The sequence below is a fragment of the Nicotiana attenuata genome, chromosome 11, assembly GCF_001879085.1.
Source record: "Nicotiana attenuata strain UT chromosome 11, NIATTr2, whole genome shotgun sequence".
Lineage (NCBI taxonomy): Eukaryota > Viridiplantae > Streptophyta > Magnoliopsida > Solanales > Solanaceae > Nicotiana > Nicotiana attenuata.
Genome location: NC_031999.1, coordinates 53,764,024 through 53,774,094, shown reverse-complemented (window position 1 = coordinate 53,774,094; position 10,071 = coordinate 53,764,024). Strand labels below are relative to the sequence as shown.

At 36.8% G+C, this 10,071-nt stretch overlaps 1 protein-coding gene across 1 annotated transcript; it reads left to right on the top strand.

Moving 5' to 3' along the window:
• Positions 2,198-9,859, top strand: LOC109234553 (elongator complex protein 2). The gene is made up of 10 exons (XM_019400581.1): positions 2,198-2,536; positions 2,641-2,728; positions 3,636-3,721; positions 3,820-3,973; positions 4,718-4,878; positions 4,970-5,632; positions 7,827-8,148; positions 8,304-8,518; positions 8,877-9,054; positions 9,137-9,859. The coding sequence occupies exons 1-10, from the start codon at positions 2,384-2,386 to the stop codon at positions 9,625-9,627; spliced, it is 2,511 nt and encodes an 836-aa protein (XP_019256126.1). The 5' UTR covers positions 2,198-2,383; the 3' UTR covers positions 9,628-9,859.

The window sequence follows — 10,071 nt, the reverse complement described above, 5'->3', positions numbered from 1 at the left end:
TAGCAAACCGTAATAATCCATTGGACCAAATAAAGGAAACGAAAATAAGTGTTCAACTTTGGGAAGAAAAATATAAAGCTTTTATTCACAATAGTGCTTTGGTCTGCCTCTCCATGAAGAGGTTCAGAGCCTTACAATGGTATTCCATATATGTGCATTGTTCTCCCTTTTTCTCTCTCCTCTCACTAGTTTTCGAAGAAGCCCCCCCCTTTCTTGGGTTTCCTCTCTTGGTATTTATAGTTGTGAGCTTTATGAGCTGGCAGTAAGTGGCCGTGACCGCGTTGAGGTTTCGCCTTCATGACGACGGACGGGCCGTGGCCTTGTTGATCTAATCAGACAAGGGTTGAATATCGTTAATTCTGAGTGGTCGTACCACTAATTAATCACGAATTAGCTTAAGACGGGATTAACTTCGTTAATTATCGTGGGGTCGGATTCTGACCCATACAAAAGTGATCGTCTATGTGTAATTACTAGAGGTATTTACTTTGGAATTCTTTGTAAAACCTCCTAATCACTATAACCATATGTAATTTCTACACTTTCTTATACATCTGGTGGTTTGTTTTGCTTTTTTGGTCCCCAATAAGAGCTAAATAATGTTGATGTGTTTAAGGTATTAAATTTGCAAAAAATGGAATATGATTTTAGTTTTGAGTTAGAATATCATTACAGATGAGTGATTGTGATAATTAAATTTTACAAGATATAGAATTCTATCATTGTAGGAAAAAAAAGATAGGTTTATTATGTTAGACATGATTTTTGCCCGGGAAGGAATGGTGAAAATAGCACGGGATAACCAGTTTTCGGACTGGTCATTGAAAAATAGTCACCATTTGTAAAGTCATTAAAAATAGCTACTAATTTGTTGAAACACGAAAAGTTCCAGCATAATATGCTGGATTATGGAGCTCCTGTATATAAACTTCCAACATATTATGTTGGAACTCCAGTACATGAAAATTTCCAGCATAATATGTTGGATTATGGAGCTCCTGCATATAAACTTCCAACATATTATGATGCAACTCCAGCACATTGTGAAATTCCAGTATATTATGTTGGAATCTCATATATAAAAAATTCGAACTCTTATATATTATGCTGGACTTTTTTTGAATTTTTAAGGTTATTTTTGTTCAGATTTTATCTTTACATGAAAAACTGGCTAAATTTCAAATGTGGCTATTTTTTAATTACCAGTTGTAAGTCTGGCTATTTTTTAATTACCGGTTGTAAGTCTGGCTATTTTTGTTTTTTTCCCCAAAGGAATGTCAAGTCAAAATAGGAAAATTACCAGCTATGTCCATTTATAAGTAGCTCATTACAAAAATTGGCCAATTGATAAAATATTACTAATATTAGCTAAATTAGCTATTTGTAGCAAAAAAAATATCAATTTTTTGCTTTGTTTTGAGTGGGTGTTATTAGAATAGATTGGGCACAACTTAAGGAGCTTGAATCTTAGTTTTGGGATGATTTGGTGAAGTTTTGAGGTGGTTTGAATTGAAAATTCGAAGTAAAAGCTGAACATGAAAAAAATGATATGTGTATCACACTATCATTTGTGTATCACATATGTATCATATTTATATCTATTGTGTATCACATGTATATCCATGTATACCTGTGTGTGACATACATGCGTGATACATGTTTGATACATGTGTCGCAGAAGACTTTTTTGAACTCGATTTAATTACGAATTTTGATACAAAACCAGTCCAAATCACCTCCAATCTTCCTCAAATTTTGGATATTGACTTATCTACATATTTTCAATGAATTTCAACTATACCCATTGAAAAAGGAATTTCAATGAATTTCAACTATACCCATTGAAAAAGTTCCTTTTTGTTTAGATTTTTGGATATTATATAGATTTTTGTATTTCATCACCTTATTTGCTACCCCGTCCATAAAATTTCCTTTCCATCTTGTATCTAATGTTGCTAATCACGCTTAAAAATATAGAAGGTGATTTTTGCATGTGATTCTTTGAGAGAAAGAACCCTATTATTTGGTTTTTCAATTTTTGTTGGCTAGTTTTGGTAAGTCTATGATTAATGGCTAGAGGTTGATAAGTTTGAGATTTATTTGGGACATTTGTGTAAGTTTAGCTATTGGGTCCACAAAATCATCTTTGGGCTTATATACAGCCCTCAATTTTGGGCCAATGGGCTTTGAAATAAGATCTGCAAACTTTCTTCATGCAAAGAGTAAAACTAGAACTCCGTCATTCCTCCGCCGCCTCTCACACCGCCGTTGACGGCAGCTCCACTCAAATCATCGCTTATACCCCAACTACCCCCCTTTTCTCCCTCTGGAAACTCTATACTCATATAACATTACAGTAGAAAGTATAAAAGAAACCCAATAAATGGCTTCTGAGAGTAACAGTACGCAAATTATGGAAGTAAAAAGAGTGTTTGTAGGAGCAGGCTGTAATAGAATAGTGAATAATGTTTCATGGGGTGCTTCTAATTTAGTTTCTTTTGGTGCCCAAAATGCCGTTGCCATTTTTTGTCCTAAGGTTCTTTCTGTTTTAAACTTGGATTAGCGTTAATTTAATGTTTAGTGTCTTTTTTTTTCGATTGAAGTTTATATTCTTATTGTTTGTTTTGTTTTATTTATCAGACAGCTCAAATTTTGACTACACTACCTGGTCATAAAGCTTCTGTGAATTGTACCCTCTGGCTTCCCAATAGCAAGTTTGCATTTAAAGGTACTGCCTTTTTACCTTAGTTATATATTTGTGCTTATGTTTGAGGATGGTTACAACAACACCAACATACCCAGTGTAATCCCACATAGTGGGGTCTGGAGAGGGTAGTGTGTATGTAGAGCTTTCCCCTGCCTCGTGGAGTTAGAGAGGTCCTCGGCTCAGTAAAGCATAAGCACAATAGTACTGAAAAGAAAACGGCCAGAAACAATAGTGAGGAGCCATGGAAAAGAAGCATATATATATAGAAAAATAGTAAGAGGACCAAAATGAAAGAAATTGTAAGGTTACAAAAATTATAATTTTTGTGATTAAAAGTGGTGTAAGTGGTTGTGGAGGCTAGTATCATCGCTATTCATGGTACAATATTCAGCTGAAAAGGAGGGGATGGAAGGATTTAAGGAAGACAAATTTACTAATGTCATGTTAAAATTTTCACTTGCTCATAATTTTTGCGCTTTTTCTTTCCCAGAGTAATATAGTTTTTGCACTTCATTTTGTTGCTTATAACATACAAATTACCTTCTTCACTATCACTTTTGTATTCAAGTGGTTAAATATGTAAATAGTTTATATGTTTAACATGTAAGAGTGAATGAATATTTAAGCTAAATGTAAATAGCTTGCTAAATGTACAATGCTTGGATGTTTAAGGCTTTAAGCTAAATATAAATAGCTTGTTCAATGTACAAACAATGAGAAACTTATTTAAATATCAATAGCTTGCGAAATGTAAATAGTTGTTTTCTCCTTTTATTTCTGTAGTATTACTATTATCAAATATGTGACGCATCCAAATGTTTACTTTTCTAGGGAAGCTTGTAGTTCCTCGATTCTATAAAGACATGCTCCTAAGGTCTAACCCTGCAGTTTCTAGCCAGTTATTGAGTAAGGTTTTGTGTATTTGCAGCTAAGCATATGGAACAACATTATTTGCTTTCCGGCGATGCTGAAGGTGTTATAATATTGTGGGAATATTCTCTTGTGGATGAGAAGGTAGTCCTTTGCTTGTTACACATCCCCTTGTTATCCAACACTACTCCCGCTTGACTCATTCTTTTTATTTTTATTTTTATTTTTATTTTTCCTGATAGTGGAGATATGTCTTGCAAGTGCCACAAGCCCACAAAAAAGGTGTTACCTGCATCACAGCGATCATGGTGTCTCAACAAGAAGCAGTTTTTGCATCTGCATCTTCTGATGGCACAGTGAACGTGTGGGAAGTAGTATTTCCATCTACTTGTGGAGGTGAGAAGGATATATCTGAATTGACTCACAGTCTACCTTTTAGTTGTTACATGATGATCAACTTATCAATAAAAAAGAAGTTGTTACATGATGATCAATGTTCATTCTATTGCATAGGAGGCTTCTACTCCTTTTTGTTTTAAAATTCGATGCCTTTCTGCAGAAGCTGTAATCACTTTGAAAGCTAAATCACTCTGATTTCAGCGCTTTTTGGTTCATCCTTGTAATCAGTAATCCAGACAATATGTGCTATGGATGTCAATAGTCTGAAATAATATCTGCATTTTCCTGCAATGCTATAGCAGTCCAAAGTATCTATTATATTTTCCTTTATGGACATCCACTAAGTCTCAACCCACATGTATGTCTTTTTAAGACTTTAAGCTAGATTAGATTTTGGTGCCAGGAAGTGTTTTTTCATTTGTTTTTTAAGTGGAAAGTAATTCAGTTAGCAACCTTTTCTCTGTCCTTTGTGCATATTTAATTAGGTTTATATAGGTGCAATTAGATGAAATATTCTTTTCTTTTTTACTTTCATGTTCTTTATTACTTCATAAATCTGAATTAGAATTTTGAGATGATATCCTATAGTGGTGCAACTGTTAAGGTGCATGTGATCTTAACATATATGGACAAATTGCTTTTTCCCATCTGTATATTCTCCCCTCCTTCACGTGTTTTACCTTACTGCTATATAATTCTTGGTACTAATATTACCTCTACGTTTGATCTGGCTTGTGTTAGGTGATTGCAAATTGTCATGCTCGGATTCTCTGTTTGTTGGTCCGAAACCTATGGTTGCGCTTTCACTAGCAGAGCTCCCAGGGAATAGCAAGCAGCTGGTTCTGGCCATGGGAGGACTGGACAGCAAAATCCATCTATATTGTGGTGAGAGAAATGGAAAAGTATGAAACATTAATTCATATCTCCTGTTCATTTGTTAACATAACCATTTGCTGATACTAAACCGTTGTTTCTGTTTTTCTCATGTCCTAGTTTCTTCGTGCTTGCGAGTTAAAGGCCCATACAGACTGGATTAGAAGTTTAGATCTCTCATTGCCCGTGTATGTGAACGGTGAAACTAGTCTTCTTCTTGTAAGTTCATCTCAAGACAAAGGCATACGCATATGGAAGATGACTTTACAGGATTCTTCAGCTAATAACAAGAAGCAGCAAACAAGCTTGGCTTCTTACATTAAAGGTCCTGTACTTGTAGCTGGCTCGTACTCTTATCAGATATCTATGGAATCTCTCCTCATTGGGCATGAGGATTGGGTATACTCAGTGGAATGGCAGCCCCCGTCGACTTCTTCTGTCGAGGGAATTGATTGTTTTCAGCCTCAAAGTATTTTATCTGCATCCATGGATAAGACAATGATGATATGGCAACCTGAAAAGACAACTGGTATTTGGATGAATGTAGTTACCGTTGGGGAATTAAGTCACTGTGCTTTGGGATTTTATGGTGGGCACTGGAGTCCAAATGCAGACTCTATTTTAGCTCATGGATACGGTGGATCTTTTCATATGTGGAAAAATGTTGGTGTTGATTTTGATGATTGGAAGCCACAGAAAGTTCCATCTGGACACTTTGCTGCAGTGTCGGACATTGCCTGGGCTAGGTGTGGGGAATATATGATGTCTGTCAGTCATGATCAGGTATCTTATTGCATTTGGAGATTTTGAAATTTTTAGAATCTTTTTTTGTGAATGGTATTCACTGATGTAAGCTATATCTCAGCAAATTGTTGACATTTCTGCTTTTCCTGCCTAATGAACACCTTTTAAATAAGAAAGAGGTTTTGTGTACTTACCCAGTAAATTACAGAGAAAATAAGTTTTATTGTTTTAGGTAGATTATTACAAAGAAAATATGTGCACGTAACTAAATCAAATATGTTGTCAGGTAAATAGAGCTTTGAAGTGTTACTGCATATTGGTCAGGGTAACATCATGAAAGAGGCTTACCACCTCACACAATGCCGTAAGTTAGGAGAACAAATATATTCTATGTTGTTTAATTGCGCATCCATGGGTGTGGCCGTGGGGGTGGCATCGAGTTGAGAATCATGAAATTTCATGTTCAAATCTAGCGGAGGCAAAAACACTAGGTAATTTCTTCCCTATTAAAGTCTTGGTGGATAGAGTTATCTGGTACCTATGCTGGTGGGAGGTAACAGGTACCCCATAGAATTAGTCGAGGTGCGTGCAAGCTGACCCATACACCACAGCTATAACAAAAGTGGTCTAGAATTGTGTTCTGGCCCAAAATGAAATAGCACATTAAGCAAAGCACCTATCTGTTATTGCCATTTTGTAGTGTTCATGGCCAAAGCCCCAGACTTGATGGTTACAAATTGACCAAGTGAACTTTTGTTTTGTCGCTGCTGCAGTTAGGAGAAATACAAATAAATCAGCATTCAGCAATGAAAAGACTAATCCATTCCGTATTGCACGAAGCATGTTTTCCACTTCCTACGTAGGCCATCATAAATGTATTTCTGGATCAGACATTGTTTTGGTCTACAGCTTATGAACTTTGAGCGGTGGACTACGCTTAAAATTTGAGAATTATCCACTATGCTGATTGTCGCACTGCTACGTACTGCCATAACTAACTGCATCACGGTGAAAAACTCAATATAAGTCCTTACGCTGTAGGTGGCTTTCTAATCAGCAAACAAGTATGGCGAACAAGTTGTCTTAGCCATTGGTTATCCTTCTCTCCACAAGCTATTTCTTTTTCCGATTCTGTTATGTTTGAATTATATGAGCAAATGAAGTGTAGATTTTGCAAGGAGTTCAGGTAGGAAATGTTACCGCTCTGGCAAGTTACTGATTTACATATTAAACTGCCTCAAGTCTAGCTTTTGGAAATGTTTAACATGCTTTGTCTTGAACAGTGTTGTGAAGAGCGTGAAGCGAGGAAAAGCGACAACCCCCGTTTCACGAAAAGCGAGAAGCGAGAAGCGAAGTTTAAGTGAAGCGGAATTAAAAAAAAAATTAAAATAAATACTGCACAACACATTATTGTAAGCAAATGTTCAATACTTCAATTAAAAAACTAAAGAGTAGCATCAATTAAAGCACAAAATGAGCATCCTATTCTTCTACAAAATGAGCATCCTATTCTTCTATAAGAACTAAGAATAAAAGATATAATAATTGGGCAGAAAATTAGGGCACAAACTGGAAAAACTGGGCAGAATTTTTCTGAAAAAAATTCGCCAGCATTTCGGCGCTTTTTGGACGTTTAGAAAGAAAAAGAAAAAGAAGAAGAAGAAGAAGAAGAAGAAGAAGAAGAAGAAGAATGAAGATCAAAAGTCCAGAACATACCTGTTGAAAGTTGTTGTACAGTTGAAGAAGAAGAAGAACAACCCTAGTTTGAAGAAGAGAAATCGCTGCTGTTGTTTGAAGTTAATGAAGAAGAGAGGAAGAAATCGTTGCTGTTGTTTGAAGAACCCTAGTTTCTCGCTGCTGTTGAAGTCTCGAAGAAGTCGAAGAAGTTCAGACTGTTTAGAACCAAGTTTTTAACAAAAATAGGGCTTTGGGTAATTTTTAAACAGAGAAGCGTCCGCGTCTCTCACTTCCTTCTCGCTTCACCGCTTCTTGCTTTTTACAGAGAAGCGGTAGCTTTTTCTACCAGAGTCGCTTTTAATGGCAGAAGCGATGAACTGTGCCCTCCGCTTCGCTTCTCGCTTAAAGCGAGGAAGCGCTCGCTTTTTTAATCACTGGTCTTGAACTGGGTTTCATAATGGTCAAGTGCCCATGAATTTTATTACTTGATGTTTTAATTTCTCTTCTGCCGCATATTCTATCAAACTTCTGAGCTCAATCTTTCGATTTTTGGCAGACAACTAGAGTATTTGCTCCTTGGCTCAATAATACAAGTTTAGAGAATGAAGAATCTTGGCATGAAATTGCTCGCCCTCAAGTTCATGGTCATGACATAAATTGTGTCACAGTAATCAGAGGAAAAGGAAACCATCGTTTTGTTTGCGGGGCAGACGAGAAAGTTGCCAGAGTTTTTGAATCTCCTCTTTCCTTTCTGAAGACATTGAGTCATGTTACATCAGATGACTCTACTTTTTCTGCCGACATTCAAGCTGATGTGCAGATATTAGGGGCGAATATGTCAGCTCTAGGTCTATCGCAGAAACCTATATATGTTCAAGGTGAATTTTCCATTTTACCGCATGGCATCATTTTGCATAATAACATAAAAGATACTATTTATTTTTCCATCATCACTTTGATTTTGTGGCGTGAAATATTCTGGGGTGGCTCTTATGTGTTTTAATATCTCATACACAAAACCTACTTTTTGCAGCATCATCGACACCGACAGACAAAAGCAATACGGAAGGTTATACCCTAGAAACTGTTCCTGAAGCAGTTCCAGTTGTCCTGACAGAGCCACCTATTGAAGAGCAATTGTCATGGCATACTCTATGGCCCGAGTCGCACAAACTTTACGGTCACGGGAATGAGCTTTTTGCTCTGTGTTGTGATCATGAGGGAATGCTTGTTGCTTCATCCTGCAAGGTTTACTATCCTTTCCCTTTTTTCTCTTTCCTTCTTTTAGGTATTCACGTTGTTCTTCCTTGTCATATGCTTACTTAAATCTCCTGTTACAGCAGTCAACTCGGTTGTTAGTTTCTGATCGTAATATGCTTCCCAAAAAAGAAATAAAAAAATAAAATAAAGTACCCCCAATACATTTATGGTGTTGCTACATTGTTAGATACCCTTGTGAATTATAGCCACTTGTGATGGAATGCACACTATTTTTCTAAATAACCCTTTAAACCTCTTAACGCTATATTTCTTAATTTCTTAGTTAGTTTGTCTGTTTGATTAGTTGTGAAAGCAGTAATTATGCTGTGTAAATACAATCCTGCAGGCTCAATCAGCACCGGTTGCTGAAATATGGCTATGGCAAGTGGGTTCGTGGAAGTCGGTTGGCCGCTTGCAGTCTCACAGTTTAACAGTTACTCAGTTGGAGTTCTCTCATGATGACCAGTATCTGTTGGCGGTTTCAAGGGATCGCCACTTCTCTGTTTTCCGAATTAATCACACAGGTCTAATACTCATTTAGCCTATGATAGAACTCTTTGTTTAAGTTTTTCTTTTTTCATGGCCTTAAACTCGTTTGCGTTACAGGAACTGATGAGATCAATTACCAGCTTGTGGCTAAGCAAGAAGCACATAAAAGAATAATATGGGCATGTTCTTGGAACCCATTTGGTCATGAATTTGCTACTGGTTCAAGGGACAAGACTGTCAAAATATGGGCTGCGGAAAATGAAACGTCGGTGAAGCTACTATTGACACTTCCACCTTTCAAAAGCAGTGTCACTGCCCTGTCTTGGTTAGGCCTCGACAGCCATAGCAATCGCGGGCTTCTTGCAGTGGGAATGGAAAATGGCTTGATTGAACTATGGAATCTAAACAGCGGAATAGGAGCAAACGGACATTCATCGACCCAAAATGCTTATCTTGCTGTTAAGTTCGATCCATTTGTATGCCACGTCTCTACTGTTCAACGACTATCTTGGAGAAATTCCCAGAAGAGCGAAGATTCTGAGACCGTGCAGCTTGCTTCCTGCGGAGCTGATCATTGCGTGAGAATATATAGGGTAACAGTTCCCTAAGCTCGACGAAATTTTGTGGTAGATAGATGTTTGTTTTAGCCTTTATCCCAGTAATTGTTGTATCCACCTATTGTTATTGTACTAGTATTTGTTAAAGGTTGGAAATGGTGCTGATTATTAAAATTATGTAGATCCTACTCTTGAAACAGTTAGAAAGGCTAAAATATAGTGGGAAAAGGTCCAAGTTTGCTCATGTACTATACGAAATTGCTCAATTTTTTCCTACGTTACACTTTTGGTCCATTCATACCCTTGTCATTAGTAAATAGTCTCGTATTTGCCTTTGCCATTAACGGAGCTTCCGTGTAAAATTTGTGGATTTCATTTGTCCAAATTTTTCTAGGAAAAAGTCTAAATCTATGCTTCTACAGTCCTTTAGCTAATAAATTCTTCTAAATATAACATCATTAATTTTCCAATAACCAGGCGACCAGAGTTACAGTT

Excerpts from the sequence above, each read along its gene's own strand:
- LOC109234553 (XM_019400581.1), top strand. The coding sequence starts at position 2,384 with ATGGCTTCTGAGAGTAACAGTACGCAAATTATGGAAGTAAAAAGAGTG. Across the intron at positions 8,149-8,303 it reads GAAACCTATATATGTTCAAG|CATCATCGACACCGACAGAC; the intron begins GTGAATTTTCCA and ends TACTTTTTGCAG. Across the intron at positions 9,055-9,136 it reads TTTCCGAATTAATCACACAG|GAACTGATGAGATCAATTAC; the intron begins GTCTAATACTCA and ends TTTGCGTTACAG.